This window comes from Aythya ferina, assembly GCF_964211825.1.
Source record: "Aythya ferina genome assembly, chromosome: 7".
Classification (NCBI taxonomy): Eukaryota; Metazoa; Chordata; class Aves; order Anseriformes; family Anatidae; genus Aythya; species Aythya ferina.
In genome coordinates, this window is record NC_140302.1 from 31,630,630 (window position 1) to 31,647,682 (window position 17,053).

At 41.4% G+C, this 17,053-nt stretch overlaps 1 protein-coding gene across 9 annotated transcripts in view; it reads right to left on the bottom strand.

Moving 5' to 3' along the window:
* LOC311439357 (uncharacterized protein) overlaps positions 1-17,053 on the bottom strand; it is a 95,787-nt gene that overhangs the window by 57,657 nt on the left and 21,077 nt on the right. For 7 of the 9 annotated variants that reach the window (XM_084524933.1, XM_084524932.1, XM_084524935.1 and 4 more), the window contains exons 2-3: positions 13,512-13,652; positions 7,719-7,850 (exon numbers count right to left, since the gene is read on the bottom strand). In XM_084524933.1, the coding sequence (XP_084381059.1) occupies positions 7,719-7,850; positions 13,512-13,599 (220 nt within the window). In that variant the 5' untranslated portion in view covers positions 13,600-13,652. Of the gene's footprint in view, positions 1-7,705; positions 7,851-13,511; positions 13,653-17,053 lie in introns of all 9 variants that reach the window. The other 2 variants (XR_014694670.1, XR_014694672.1) reach the window with 1 other exon arrangement.

A 17,053-nucleotide genomic window follows, 5' to 3' on the forward strand; every position in this document is an offset into this window, starting at 1 on the left:
AAATTTTCCACAATTTTCTTCATAACATTCTTTTTTAGAAGTTTGGATAAAATCCTTGGGCATGAATCTGTTTTTGTCACTCCAGAAAGAAAAATAAAAAAACTCCTTCCTTAAAGAAGTGCAATACATAGGAGGACTTAGCCTACAGAGCCAGGATTTGAAGCAGAGGTAAAAAGCAAGTCTCTTGGTGAGACTTAGTCAAGTCAGCTGCTCTGCTGTTCATATTTACACAGCAGTGGTGCTCAACTCTAGAATTAAAATCATCTAACGCACTTTTATAAAGGTCAGGCAGCAGATGCTGCCACTAGACCTGACAGACTCACTGACAAACTTCACTTCCAAGCAAAGCTTATGAGAAGAAAACAAACCATCAGCGTTTAGTATTTCCAACAACACGTGTGCATACACAAGCATACATCTTAGCAGTAAGTTTATTTCTTCATTTTTAGTAGAAATATGCACTGCTGAGGCTCAACCTTTTGAAAACCGTGCCACACGCACTAAGTAAAATTGATATTTTAAATGAGATATGTGACACTACTGTGAATAGCAATTCTTTAAGTACAGTCAAGTGTTTGTGTAGCTAACGGCAAATGAGATGTGTTCTGAAGAATGAATGGATTTTGCTCTAATATACAGAATATCTTTGCATAGTAATAATGGAAGAAAAATCAAATTATTCCAGAGTATAGTTAGGCATTGAGTGCAGTTATATGAGAATATAAATTGGAGAGAAAAGGTCCATATCTCTGCATTCTCAACAATCTTTTATAGGTAATGAATTGTTTAGAAAATTTAGCTAAGGAAAAGCTTTTGAATTGGAGTCTGACAGTCCTTCAGGGTATTCATAGAGGTTATCTCTGCAAGGCAGGTGGATGAGGAAAGAGACAAGCTTAACCCTATAAAAATAATTATGATCTATTATTAGAAACTAATGGCAATCTTTTGGAGTCTTTTCAGCAAAGGCACCACTGGCTGCAATTTCTCTCTGTCATATGCATAAAAAAAGGAACTCCTAATGAAGCCTACATTGTGGTAATTTCTCAAACTCAGTGAAGTTAGCAAGAAACTTTCTGAACTTGAAACTTCACATACTTCAGCATATTTCCATGCTACTATTAATGAAAACACCCTACTCAGGCTGCACGCAGCAAGGTTCAGTCCTTAAATCAGCATTAGAAACCTGTTGAGAACACCTGGTCTCATAGATGGAGCATGTACCTGCGGTGAGATGGCTGCAAGGAACTTGATTTGGAGGCACCATGGTTGTCCCTCTTTCTCCTGTTCTTGTATCCCAGGAAGAGAGAAACATAACTCTTTATGAAATTCCCTTGTTCTATCACCATGTAGGATACAACTAAGACACTAAAGCTGCCACAGCCATGTATATACTGAGGCAAGAAAGGTTTGGATGTCAAAGTGGTGAAGGGGCGCTGAGGAACAAGCTCCAGTGACTGGATGAGGTTGAAGGCAAATGGGCATGAGTGACCAAACCTAGAAACACTGATCAAGCACTACATCTTAGATATGACCTTGAGAGAAATGGACGCCCATGATTCCTTCAACAGTGAGGGCCCACCGTTGCCATTTTGAGACCAAGATTAGTTCAGGTCAGTAGTTCTACCACTGGCATGTGGTAAAACTTTTTCTGCCATTATTAAATAACCATACCTTTACATGCAATGGAATGGTAAATACTCATTTTTTCAAACTGAATTAGAATAATTTAACTGAATGCCATGACTTCCTCTTTCTTTCGTTGCACGATCTTTAAATGATGACATGACCTCAACAGCACATATGAATCTTCAGTGCAAAGCCTCTGAACGGCAGCCAAGTTTAATTATAAAACAAAAATGTTCACAAAGAGAGTGAATTAGCGTTCTTTGTACGAAAGCAGAAGAGGCTGTAGTGCTCTCAGGAGAATGTTACATACGTCATAAACAATAACAAAAACCAAGCTTGTGCAAATGGGAAATTTCTGAGAAATGAGTAACATGGTGAGCTAAGAGATTTTCTATTTTGAAGGCATTTGCAGAGATGGAATATAGGAGAAAACAGAAATCATTAGTAAATTAACATTGAAGCTAGCTAATATTTTCAGTAAAAATGTGAGGTCATCTCCATCTATGGAGACTAGACACGGTCCTGGGCAACCTGCTCCAACTGAGACTGCTAGAGCAGGGGGGGTGGATGAGATGATCTCAAGGTCCCTTCCAACCTATTCTATGATTCCGTTGCACTGAAAGTATCAAAATATATTTTTTGTTATATTTTCAAAGTAAGTATTTCAGCATTTCTGCTTCAAGCAGGGGAGAGTGCAACTAAAGATTTCCCTTCCAAACTCAATGACTCTAGTTTAGAAGTGCTAATATATTTCTGAAATCTTAAACTGAGATATGGATTTACATATCAGGTTGAGAAGATAAAAAAAAAAATAAAATAGTAGTTTAAGTTGTGGGGAGGGAAAGACTAAGCAATTTACAAAACAAAGGTCTTTCAGTCTGAGCCAAAAGAAAAAAGTTTTTTGTTTGTTTATTTTCCTAAAGGTTTTTTTGTTTTGCTAAGTTAAGAACATATGCTTTTGACCTGTTTTTTTGTTGTTGTTGTTTTGTTTTGTTTTGTTTTTTTTGAGGTGGGGGAGTGAGAAGAGAGAATTTTAAGATTCACCCTTGGAAAGGGAAAAAAAAAAAAAAAATCTTTTTTCCATTTCTATTTCTAAATACAATTATGTTAAGGTTACAATTTTCTTGATTTCTAAAGTCAATTGCATGATGAAAAAAAAAAAAAAAAAAAAAAGTGGAACCAAACCACACAGTTCTGGATTTTGGAAGTAATTCCAACAAACTTGGAGCATGAAAAACCCCAATTTATTATTTCAAGTTTTGAAAGATGAATTGAAATATTAAATTTCCATCCTGTTTCATCTGCTTAGATTTGTCCAAACAAATTAGCACATTGCAGGAATGTTTCCACTTTTGTTCATCTATCTGGTTATTCCAGAAGAGCTCACACGTACTATTTCCTTTTCTTATCCAACCACTTGAATAACATCTGCCTTCTTCCTCAGCTTCCTAAAATAACTACCTTTGGTTATTTGGTGAGCTACCTCAGGTTAGAAAAGATTTTTCATTCTCCTGTCCAAAATAGTAGCCAAGTAAAGAACTTAGGGCTCATCCCAGCAAATATTTAATTTGGCAAGTGCTAAGTTTTAACTTGTGATATCTCATCTTTGCATTCAAATATCTAAAACAGGTGATACGTGCATAATGCAAAAAGACAGAAGTAAACATCACAGCATTTAGAAAATAGCTCCAGGTTTTTTCCATGGATTTTATTTCTGCTTAAAACATCAACCCAGAATAATTGTATATTTTGTTTAGAGTGACAGCTGAATTTTTCATGTATTTGCTGTCTTTGATGGCAGATAAGTGGGAAGGGAAATGCACTCTCTGAAGGCTTTTATCAACGAAAATCACAGTCAGAAAATTGCACCATGGAGCACAGCAATATTTCCATACTTTACTGCATTTACAGAGAGAAAACTGTCATTAGGGCTAACAGGGTGTCATATAAAAAGAGATGTTTTTTTTAATGGTTCCTTTATTTGGCCAGAATATTTCCCTGAACAGTTGCAGGGGGTGGGAGGCCATTAAAGCGGAATTTAAAGCATTAGGTTTTTCAGTGAAGTGCAGCTAATGTTTTAACAAGAGGATCCAACAAAATTCTTTCCAGCTCTGTAGACTGTGGTAAAACCCAGGATGGGACAGACTCACCCTAGGGAATCAGTTCACCTGTATTGCATTTGAACAAAAGGGCCACTATCTTGAATTGAAGAGGGAGCAGAAAAACCTCTATGAAGCCTTGCTTTGCTGTACAAACATCCCTTGTTCCCAGAATATCAGGATGGGTCTTCCTGGTGCCCTTCATGCATGGTTTGTAGAGCAGACATATCAGCAGAGCATCAGTAAAGGCAGCTGATGCAACCACCATTTCCTGAGAAGAAGTCTGAGGGCTGTTTGTTTTGGAGTCCTCTGGAGTCCAACTGAAAGGGAAACCCAAGGCATCTCAAGAGCACGCCTGTGAGTGTCCAGACAGAAGGAACACAGGGCATGCACTCCAGCAGGTGCACTCGCTGCTGGGCGCCCACCTGGGCTGCTGCAGGACCCCTGGGGTCTACTCCTGCCCTCCTACCGACTCCGGTTAACTAAAGCTGCCAAAGCCCTAATTGTTTTTGCTAAAAGCAAGGCCTGACTCATAATAAAAGTCACTATTTCTGCTGTTAGGAATGAAATTCCCAATGAGCAGACTCCTGTGGATTCACACGAATCATCACAGCAGCTGTAAAACCGTTTCATCTCTCTATGACTCAGTCGCACTGCGAATATTTCAATTACTTGCAAGTTTTATAAACAGAGCTATTCTGGGATCCTTTGGAAACACTGGTCTCCTTCTCCAGAGGCCGCAGTTAGTCCTGGCTTCCTCCACCAGGAGCCCCTTCATCTTAGAGACCATCTCTCACCTCACTGCTCCCTCTTCATGTGGCAGCTGTGGCTGCTCCTTCAAGGAGGCGAAGCAAAACATCTCCTAAAACCCCACACAAAGGATCCAGCCCCTAGTGCAGCACCTTTGTGCTCTCCATGGATTATTACAACAATAAAGGCAGCGGCTGCCTGAAACAAATTTCTTCTCAGCAGAGAGGTGAAAAATAGCCAAGCCTCCTCTGCCACCTGAGTCTGCCAAGTGACAAGAAAAGCTGCACCCATTCTCTTCCAACCAAGTGACTTGAAACAAACAAACAAACAAAAAAAATCAAGTGCTGCTTCTGACCCAAAATATTATTAGTACTAACATGGGTGTGCCTTTAAGTAATTGCCAGGGAAAAGTTAACTGGAAAAAAAAATGAATAAGACCTCTAAAAATTCTCTGTCTACACCCTGACTATCCCAAATACCTTGAAGCTGCAGCTACAATACCTGGTATTACAGGAGGCCCCCGAGGTAACATTGCAGTTAATGAAAGTCCCAGCCCAAGCCATTCATTTTGCAAGCCCAGGGCAGGACCCCAGCCTATCCGTGAGAACAGAGGGTTGCCTGGCTGATCCTGGGTACAGCAGTTAACCACTTGGTTTGTTTCTATTAGGAAGAATGCAATTCTGGGTGGACTCACAGACCTGCAGACTCCATTTATTCCCTTTTGCTGGAATCGTCTCACGGTTCAGGCATTATTTTCTCCGTACAGGTGACTGTCAGAACTATCAGAGGATGATTTGTTTTTGTGTTTCATGTTATGGCTTTCATCTTTAAAGCACTGCCCTCAACTATTTACCTAATCCCCACTCAGCATTCAGAAATATCACACACAGCAAGTATGAAACAACATTTTTCTTGTTTTGCTATATTCAACTCTCCAACTATTCCTCCAGTAAGAAGCTGTTTTTCTCTTCACTTGGGATAATTCAGCGTTCCTCTAAGAGCTGATAGAGATACTGCAGAAAATAACAAGTGGTTTTATTAACTTCATAATAATTGAATTGAATATTTGGATAAAGCAGAGATAATTCTCTATAAAAATATACAAAAATAAAATTAATAAAATAAAAAGACAAAACAAAATAATAGCCTAATGGCCATAAAAGCTGAGTTTACTTTTACACAAGCTTACTTTTAATTGGAAGGCAATAAGGTAAGAGATAATGGCTCTTAGTGGACAAAACTGTCAGATACTTCACTGTACAATGTTGTAGCCAAAGTTCTGCAGCCTTATCTTTTAATTTAAATTCTTAATAGACACAAAGTAGAGGAAAGTCAAGGCCTCTTACAAAAACATGACCATTGTCCTTTACATTTCTCGTCTTCCTCCTGTTGAGAACCCTACTGTCTCTAGTTCTTTCACAAATGAAGGAATTAAAGTGTTGAGTAGGACTTCAAAGAGAAGAAGAAAAATGTTAAATGAGCAGGTACTGGCGTGAGCCCAAAGCCATCTCCTCAGAGTCTATCTGTCTGCCACCCAGATACAGGAAAAGCTTGCAGACCGACTTAGCAGCACTTAGCTCATGGTCACTCCCTTGGAAGGAAAGGTCTCAGAAAAAATGTGGAAAAAAAAATAAAAACAGAAATACTGATTAGAAAAGATGTAAGGGCTGTTTTCTCATTTGCCCAAGTAATACCTTACTAAGGTTACACACTTCCTACACTTTCAAGCACATTTCCTCTTGGCGCCCAATTATCACAGAAACCAAGTAAGGCAATCAAATTCTGCCCAACCCAACTGCTGGGATTTTCCCAGCAGAGGAAATATCTGTATCCAAAATTCTTAAGACTTTTCCTACATTTTACAGATAATTCAGTTGCTGTTACTTTACAAGAGTAAATCTAGTAGGTTTATTTGGTCAGTATATTTTATTCTGGTCTTTCGCATATAATTGCTTCTCTTTCCCAAAAAGGTAGACCTAGTACCTTCACTTTTCCTCAGAAGAGTTGTTTTCAGGGCATAACTACATGAAAATATGGTATAGAAATATGAATAAATTATTACACAGCTTTTCAGAACAGAATAATTGAAAAAACCTTACAGATCACCCAGCTCATTTCCCTAATGATAAAAGACCAAGAGGTTTTCACGTAATATAAACCTACAATATGAAATTAAATATTACTTAAACATTCTCCTGTCTTGTAGAGGATTAAAAATAAACAAAAACATTTCCATTGTATCATTGACCTGATCACAGAACTTAGACTACTGTTGCCAGAAGTGCCACCTCTCCAAATTCACGTTTTTAGCATAGCTACTTGGAAAAATGAACAGTCTGATTGCAGAGTATGATATCAGTGTTATGTCAAAGCCCAGCTCTGTGTACACATACGTGAGGGTAGGGAAATGAATTAGAGGTACTTACTACCAGTGTTTGCTGGCTGTAGGAAGATGCAGTGTAGGATATTCTAAATGAGTAAATACAATGCGCTTCCACAAAATACACTATCATGGCATAAAAAGCTTTGAGATTAACAATTCATTTCACTTGAACTAAAAAGTGGTTAGAAATAAAGGCACTATCATTTCCCATGACTATCATACTTCACAAACACCAGGAGACACTGAAATGAAACTTCTTTCGTTTCACACAAGAAAACGCTACTCTGGAAGCAATCAGTGGTCAGCAGAACATAATAGCAGCTGACATTTCAGGTCAATATGAAAGCAGTTTGGAGCCAGCCATTTTGGAAGTGCTCCAGTTTGTCACTTCACTGCTAATGAAGACAATGTTGCAACATGTTTTGTTTAATATAAAAAACAGGATAGGATCATGGGAGAATTATTTTCCTCTTAACTTCGCCCCCCTCCAACCCTTTTTTCCAAATGCAATTGTTCTATTTTTAAAAAGCTCATTTGTTCTTATTGTTTTTTCATCAAATTGGCAGCTCACCCATCTGTCTCCCACTGTGCTTAAAACGATGTCATGATCCTGCCGTCCCAAACACAGTCCTGATGTTTCCACTGAGCTAAAACACATCTGCAGTGACAGCTTTCTCTTAGGAGTAAAGCTATTTTTGAAACAATGACAACCTCATCAGTCTGATTTCAGATGCATTTACCAAAAAAAAATCCAGTGCCACCACATGCAAGGCACCAGGACATTCATTGATTAAAAGAAAAGGAAAAAAAAAAAAAAAAAAGAAAGCTTGTTTAAAGAGATCCTTACCTTCCCCACGCACCTTGTCTGACAGCAACACCACAGGAAGGTGGCTGGAAAATGAGGCTGCTGTAGGGCTGCCCCTCACCTTGGTCCCACTGTGATCCCTTGAGCAGCCCCGAGCTCCAAGTAGGTCCCATGGAGTTCCTCAGATCTGTGACAGAAACACCAGGTGAGACATGCTTGGAAAATTACTGCTTGCTCCTTGTCAGCTGGGAAAGAGACAGAAAGTGAGCAGGTAACCAAACCAACTTGTCAATGAAAGCCTGTTGCAGTATTTCAGACCCAATCCTTGAAAATGGCTGAAGGAAGATCTCAGTTTTGCAGCTTCTTCTGCAGGGACTAACACTCTCTAATGGACAGAATTGATCTGTACGTGCTTTTATTTGCCTAATAGCAGTGAAATCCAGAAAAAAATGAGCATCTGAATTTCTTTCTTACTCTTAGAGGTCTCCTCTGTGAATCAAGCCAGAGGCACACACTTGCCGTAGGTGTTTTTCATGGAATAAATAGGTTTGACAGATGACTATTTCTGGCAAGAGCTGCACTCAAACTTGTTGGTTTTTGTGTTATTTTTTTAAGAAACTGAAAATAGGGACACTGAAGTGAACTGAAGGAACTTCTACAAGAAGCAACAGCCGGGACAGTCTCCTTAGAGGGACAAATCCCAAGGAGATGATTTTTTTTCGCTATTACATTAATGAATATTCTGTCACTTTAGTAGGGCAGGCATAATTGTTCAAGCTGCTATGCTGAGACTAATTGCCCCGTCACTTACAATTAGAGGTGCTAATACAGTCATTAAGACATTACAAATGGCTCCTGAACATCCTCTCAGGTCACCATGATGTACTGAGCACCCCGGCAGATTAGAAAAGGGAGGAAGAGGCTGGGGACCTGCGCAGGTCTCAGTGCTACAGGAGAACATGCCGCAGCCTTTCTGCAAAATCCTCGCTGGATGGCCAAGCTGAAGGGAGACCCAGGTGTACCTCAGCAAGTTGTCTTTTCCCTGCAGACAGAAATGTCCCCATCCTGACAGATCTTGCTTGCGAGACTCTCAGACCACCTTCAAGATGCTGCGCCTCCAGCAGCCCTTCCCTCTAGCAAGCCAAGTGGCATGGGGCTCAGGCCCATCAGCACAGTTATCCTCAGAACGGGACTGAGAGTTCATTTATAGACTTCGCAAAGGGAAAAGATCATCCTGTCATTGATTTCTTCTGTCCACAGAGCAGCCAACATACAAAACAGTGCAATGTGGTGCCCTTAATCCATATTCCGTGGCTGGTAAGTACAATTGCACCCAATCCCACAGAAATCTTCTCTCAGTTAATGACACCAGTAATACCTGGTGGGTGCCAGGTTGGTGAGGGCAGGCTGGGTGGCTTTTGCCACGTTAGCTGGAAGAAGCTCCGTTTGCATGGAAGACTCCAGACTCCAGCTATTTCCTGCTTTCAGATGATTTGGAGGTGCTATTTTTCAAGAATTCAATTTTTAAAATGAAGCGGAATAAAAATCCTCTAAAAATAAACCAGCTCCCCTGAAGAGGCTTGGCGTCCCCCTGTCAGGTTTCAGCAGCCAGGAGAGAGAACGGTCTGCCTGGCATTGGCTCTCAGCCACGAGGAAGTTCATATCTAATATAATCAGGCCACATTAGAAACAACTGAGCAGATAAGAAGCCAAATGCAACCCAAACCACAAAGCCTCCATTGAAAATGTGTTTTGACTTCAGAAGAGGGAGAGGAAAATGAAGAGAGGATTTCAGATTCAGGGCCTGATTCTCCTCTCAGTTGCCCCAGATTTACACCATTTACACGCCAGCAGAGCTGGTCCCAGTTCCACTTTGCTGGAAGCAAGGCGAGTGCTCAGCTCCTATCAGCTGCAACAACATTTCCGATTTCTTATCTCATTCCTAATTGCCATTCAGAGGACAGTGTGATTTGTGTCACGTCCAGCCTTTCCCCATTTACTCTGAAGGTTAAAATGTCACAACGGGTGCAGAGTAAACAGCATTTAAAAAAAAAAAAAAAAAAAAAAAAAAAAAAAAAAACAGTTTGTAGATACACAAGTCTGTTATTGCAACTCCAATGAGAAAATAATGCTCTCTTTGTACCTGTTTTCTCTTGACAGGCAGCTTAAATTAGGTTGCTGAATAACTCGGTACATAGAACAACAGTAAACCTGTCACAAAAGCATGTTAATCAAAGCACAACTGATACTTGACATCCCCCGGTGAAAGGCATTTTTACAGTGTTTCATTAACATTGAAAGGAGGATTAAGAGGCCTACTTCTTGATTAATGTCTCTCTCTGACTGGGAGATGTAATCCTATCTGTAACCCCAAATTACTGGAAACAAAATTAAATTTCTGCCAGCAGATCATTCCTAGCACATATGACATTGAGCACTAAAGTACTGGTTTCTTTACCTACTTTATCCAACCTGCAGACACTCTGGGCTGCTGGAAGTGCAGTGGGAGCACCGAGGCTCCAGCTCCCAGGAGAGGCTGTGCAATAGCCCCTGGGCTCTAGGGGGATTGTACAAATATTTGGCCAATGTTTTTAGTGTCCAAAATTGTTGCATACAATGACATGGGAAAATCTCTGGTGGCAAAGTAAATCGGATTGTTAAAGAAAGAGAAAATCCCACAGAGACCGAAGGTTAGAGAGAAGGTGCTGGACCAGCCTTGCATGGCACACCAAATGCAACAGTGAAATACTGCAGCTGAAATAGTCAAGGAGAAGGAGGAGAAAAGGCAGCCAGTTTGGAAAAAACAGTGCTGGGATTTCTGACAAGGTATTTCCCTGTTCTCTTCACTACCAGGTGACAGAAACCCTCCTGGGACCCCCACACTCTCTTTTGGTTAACAGCATGGTTCTGGAGCTGAAACCATTGGGCCAGCAACTGGGCATCAGGGGTGCACGCTGCCAGCTTGCCCAGCCCTGGCTCCCCAGCAGCGACAGGGCAGCATCTGGGGTGTTTGCTTTCCAAACTGGTGTGACTTGAACCAGCAGTGTTTGGAAACCGTCTGTGCCCAGGGGAAAGAACAAAAGATAATAAAACTGGCATTAATTTCAGCCTGTCCAACACCAGACAGGGCAAAGACGCTACCAGGTCAGTAACTCAGCTGCAAACACAGCCCCAGCCACAAGGTAAAACCAAGCTAGAGGCTCCATCCCAGTAGCACATGGCTGCATCCCCAAGGAATGCTGCTGCTATTGCTTCCAAGAGCAAACACCAAAGGGGTGTGCAGCAGCCCAGGTGGCCATCACCTGACTTCTCTAAGATGGACTGGATGCCCCAACATACTTCCAGACCACGTCAGAATTAGGCTCAGTCCTGAATATCTGGGAACTTTTCTTAAAAGCAAAACAACCATTTAAAACTAAGCTCTGGAAGATGCCAGAGCATTAAATGCATGCTTTAAAAACACCATTGAAACCATGTGCATGTCTCTGACCTGGATCTCGGACCAGCCTTACTCCAGATTTGTGCAAAGAGCACAAGTTTGCAACCCATGCACTCCCTCTTTATTTTTTATTTCCCACTGGCTCCTTTGCACCAGCTGAACACCTCTGCTTTTACAACTGTTTTGTAGAGTCAGGTTAAAGCAGTCTGTGGAAAGGGCAGTGTTTAAGAAACACAGGGGGCCACGTAACCCTCAAATTGTTTTAAGGGCAGTAAATAGCAGGACCCTCCCCCCCTTCCCATATGCGTTTCTTGGCAAACCCAGCAGCAAGTTAACTCAATATACGCAGGCCGGCAAGCACATCTGAGATAGGAGCTTTGAGATACCTCCTTTTATAGGATCTGTAATAATTTAATAAGCTACATGCTGTTCTGAGTGCTTTCATGGGAGAGCAGGGCTGTTGTTGTTTTAGCCTTTATGGCTTTGCTAAGCTTTGAGCTGAGGGCATGAGGCTGTACAGCAGTAAGTGCTCTGCAAGTTGCCTAGAACTTTCCATTATGCCATTCATATCACATAATCTTAGTGCTCTTAAACCTGACATTTCTTATGCTATATCCACTCCCCAAAGAAAAAGCTGTGTCTCTTGCAGCCATTTATAGCATCCCAGTAGTTCTTAGAGGATCTTACCAAAGGGCAGGCTTAAAATTTGCTATGGCAGGTAAAAATCAAATCAGCTTTTTTTTCTTAAAGGAATAAAAAGAAAGATATATCAGGCATTCAAAGCTTTGGGGTGAGGATCTTTAGAGAAGGATTCAGCTAGACCTCCTTTTTGTAAATCCCACTTTAAATACTCAGTTTCTTCTGATGAAATAATGAGTCTCTCATTTGCAATCTCACTTGTAAGGAAATATTTACACCACATACACTGGCTTATTTATCTATTAAGGGCACCATATGGCATCAAGACTGGCAATTTAAGTGGGAACAGACAACAAATAAATGGTGTAGAAAGCTAAACTTTCGACAGTGGAGAAGATCAGTTCAGGGATGAGCTTGAAGAGAGACAAAAAGAACAATTTCCCAGGGGATGACAGGAGTCTTGGGACCTCTGTAGCCTGCCCCACACAGCACACCAGCCCACCAGCCCTTCCAGCCCCACACCACGGCTCTGAGAAAGGAGAAGGGTCCAAAGGGGCAGCCAGGCAGGTGGATTGCTGTCAGACAGAGAACCAATGCTCCCTGGTTCCTGCTGTGCCCGTGGCAGATGTACAGAGCAGGCTTGGGTCAGAGGAACCGTCTGTGGTGATCTGACAAAATTCAGCACAAATCAGTGTCTTGACAACACCTCTCCGGGCTCTAAAAGGCTGCTTTGTGGATGGGGGAAAAGCAAAACCTGTCCAGCAGCTCACTCTCTTGGGCTCCTCATATTACGGATGCTGGTGAGGGGGGAAGGGAAGACCTTCAGACCGAGTTTCTCAGGCTCTGCCCTCATCTATGTTATGCTCAACTGAAATTTTCTGCTCTCCTTCCTAAGCACAGACGTGACTCGCTGGTGCACTATTCAGGGGTAGAACTCGATAACCAAGGACAGGATAATCCTGCTGATTTGCTCTCAACAGAAAACAACCAGGAGGGTCAGTGGGGAGTTGGAAGCTGGCAGGAGAAAGAAGGGACAGGTTTAAATATTCTGCATTTCAACAGGGCTAGAAACAGTTAATTGGGTGACCCTGCCTTGATGAGGCAGGCTGCACTGGGGTGTCCAAGGCAAAATACTTCACATGTGGAACAAGAACAGGAGCTGCCAGCAGGTGCACACAGGCACTGAGTTAAAACAAGGCCAAAAGCAGTCCTTACACAAAGCCCAGGAGCTGCGAGGAACAGGAGACTTCCCCTGCTCAGTTTTGTCAGGTGCACTTGACCACCAGCTTGTCTGACTGCCATAAAGGACTCAACCCCCCTTTTTTAAACAGCTACCTTATTATTTTTTTTTTCTATTTACAGTGTTATTTATCACCATTGTCTTGCCTGGTCCTCATGCCCACTTTGGATTAGCACACACAAAGGCAGAGGTCAGTGCTGGAAAGAGGAGCCCCTCAGCAGCAGGAGGAGGCAGCAGCATGACGAGAGGCAGCAGAGCACGTGGCAGTGACAGGCTGTCAGCAGCAGCTTTGGCTTCAGGGCTTAACCTGCGTACCTTAAGCAACCCTGATACCAAATATATATATATATATTAATATATATATATTAACCCCATTCCCTCCAGCTGGACAGCAGCTTCAAGTCACTGTGGAACGTCTCCTGTGATTTCTGACACTACCATGGTACCAAAGGCAATAAAGGGGTGTAGGACTCGGTACTCTACCCTCTAGTCAACATTTGATTTTAACAATAAAAAGATCAAGTCCTTACGCAGCCCGGTGGCACCAGTCCAGACCTTTTGTGGGCAGAGGGAGACAAGGAGCATTCTGGCTTCCAGCTCTGCTAAGGCTGGAAGCATCACGGACAGCCTTCTGCAGCCAGCATCACCCAGCGGTTCTCCTGCGCCAGCTCCTGTGTTATAGGGAACAAGGCCCAAGATTTCTCAACAATAACTGGAACAAAGCAGCTTTTCTACTCATTTAAGACTAAAGCCCTTCCCAAAGTTAGTCCTACAGGGCAATTTTACTTGCCAGAGTTATGGTGTTGTTGAAGGTGTAAGCAGTGTTGGATTGTGAAGCTTTGGGGCACAGAAATCTCTTTGGTTACATTCAGAAAATAAAATATTTTAAAAGGTTTGTGTCTAGCATATGAGCTATGTAGAAGGGAATTCTAGAGAGCAGGGAATTCAAACGTGCCTGAGGTATGAACATTTCCACAGCTACCTCATTTGGAAAACAAGAAAAGGGAGGAGAGTTTAGTTTATTATGAGGTTGATTTCTTTTCTGATTTCTTTCTCTATGTTTTTATCATGTGAACTGATAGGCAGTGCCACAGCTAGTTAAATAAAACAAGTGGGAGAGAGAAGAGAAATAACTCTGAAACCTTTCAAAAATGAAGGCTTTCTCCCAGCTCGGGATCCATAAATAAAATAAAGTATTTGCCCTCGGGGAAGAACCTAACACAGCTCGGGTTCAGCTACAGGAATCGCACAGATGCACATCTTTGCCCGCACTCCTGGGCTGCTGCTGTGCCTCCTCTTTACTTTTCAGTTTGGGAATCAGTCACTCTGTGCATTTAATGGCTATGTGTTAATGAAAGTCACCCCAAAGGAGCCAACAGAGCCGATAAAATCCAGACAGGCCTATTTCCTAACAGCTGCAGCTCACTGAAAGAGGACTTCAGCCTTCAAGGCTCATCCTACAGCCTGCACACCCAACCAACCCTCCATCAGTGCCTGGGTTTCCTACGGTGCCACAGAGACCCCATTCCTTGTGGGACAGTGCTTTGGTTGCAGAGCTTTTTGCTGCCATGGGATTACTTCCCCATCCCTGAACACATGCTCCATAGGAAGCTGTCCCATGTTGGAAGGATTATTTCAGGAGGGGTTCCCAGCAAGCCAGTTTACCCCTCCATGAATCATTTGTAACCCAAGTTCATGAGCAAATGACCCAAGGATGAGCAAATAGTGTTATAACCAGCTACCTTGACAGGTACTTAAATCAGCCACAAATCCAGACACAACTGGCCAAATCACTTTTAATACCACCAGTGTAAGTCCAAAGTCACTTCCCAGTGAACTCTAGAGCCACCCCAAATTTACTCCAGCAAAACATGAAGTGTGGAAGAAGAAGAGTATGAACCTATTCAGGCTGGCTTGAAACAAGTGGTGGTGACATTATTGGTAACATGCATGGTGACATGTACTCTTGGAATAAAAACTGCTGCCGTAACCCTGTAATTAAATAAGAAAATACCTTTGTTTATTGTTACACATAATTTTAGTTTCAATTTTAGATAGAGTAAATCTGTGTTCATCATACTCGTTAAAAGCCTAATTTTCAGATGATTTACACCCCCCTTAAAGACTTTCTAAGCCAGGTTACCCTAACCTTGAAGCAGATTAAATAACCCAAAGAATGTGCTGTGGCAAGGGGATGCTGAGGCAATATTGTAACCTCATTTTCAATGTGGCTTTTTCTGCACTTCAATTTTGCCTGTGTTTGCAGAAGGGTAAAGCTTTATATTTCAGGAAAAAAAAAAAAATGAAAAAATGAAAAAAAACTTTCAAAGGTATTATACCTATTAGCCATAGAGCAAGATAAACCAAACCTTGAATAGATGAGCTCATAACTGCTCACAGACTGCTTCAAAGTATGCTACAACTTATTTGTAAAAAAAACAAATCACATACAAGCATGTTTACACCCTTAAACAGGATATGGAAGACTTGGGAATATTTTTTAAATAAAAGCTGCTAGAACAGCAGATGCACCATTACTCTGCTTGGGAGAGGGCATTCAGACCTCTTCATTTTTCTGCTGTTTAGCTTATTTAACCTAAATGGGGATGCTTTCACAAATGCAGTTGTTGGATTGTTCCTTCCTGGGTTTTGGTTTGACAGGAGCACCTCTGAACACCTGTTTTATGGCACAGAGGACCCTCAAACACCACAGCGTAGTCCCCAAAGACACTCCAGAGCCTGCAGAGAACAGCAGCTTCCATTACTTCTAACTACTCAATCACCTAAAATGACCCAGGACCTTCGTGAGCTGCGGAAATGAGAGTAAAAAAATGGCTTCAGTGGTATGGGGTGTTTGTATCCAGTGCCCAGGTGTAGGGACTGAGATTTACAGATGAAACATGTCTCCAGAGGGCACAGGAATGTGCCTACAATAGCATGGAAATGATAACCTGCCAGCTTTCCAAGTCCAATAACAACATTGGAAAATGCTGAGTTTTCCAAAGCTGATTCATGTGTACATGGAGGGGAAGGGGGGGGATGTGGTTTTAACACATCTTACTCCTGCCTCCTGTTCCTCACTGCTTCTTTGAATTTCAAAATTCAAATGCTATAATTGGAGCAGAGTAAAAAACATAATTTCTGTCATACGAAAAACTGACATTTTGGCATGTTTTTTACACTGAATCAGAACCAAAAAAAAAAATCCAAAAATCTAAAATTTCTTGTGAAGCAACAATCCAAAAAAATCCTGTTCTGAACCCATCCATATTGATACATTTAAAGATTTTGTTTTGAGAATGTCAAAGCAATATAACAAATTAAATCCTCTTTAAGTACATCAACATTTTGGGAAGAATCTAAACAAACACTGAAACAAGGATTTTACCGTGGCAAAGCAAGACAAAAATGTTCCTCAGCTGAAAATATGTGTGCGATTGACACCTCCCGAGAAGCCATTCTGATTTTGATGAAACTGCATTTCCCGACAGAAAATTGTTCCATCAGAAATTTTGATTAGCTTTCCTGTAATATAAACAAGTTAGTTTCATACATGCCTGGAAGCAAATGTCAGCTGGTAATATTTTCATTTGTAAGGTGCCTCCCCATAAATATCCATACATTGCACTGAGGCCGCATTGGTTTTCCCCCATTTCCCTTCCCCACACAGAGCATGTACATTCATCATCTGATTAAAAACATTATTTATCTTTATATAAATGCACATATTTCCTAACAAGCCAAGACGTTTATAAATAACTTATAATACTACAGCTGAGTGCTAAACATCATGATTTAGGATGAAAGAAGAAACCTTTCTGATCATTGTCCTTTAGTGTTTCAAAGCTCATTTTTCATGTTTATTCGCTGTCACTGGCGATAAGTGATTGCCTTGCTGTATTGCATTTCCTCTGCAATGGTGAGTTGTTTGCAAAAGGAATGGAGGACAAGCTGTCACATCAAAGAGAAAAGACTAAAACCCACCAGGAGGTGAAGCAGGGGTTTATTGTCTTTTGCCCTGGGTTTTGACAGTTAATTAGCTCTCATCCAATTTATGCTTGTGTGACAGCTA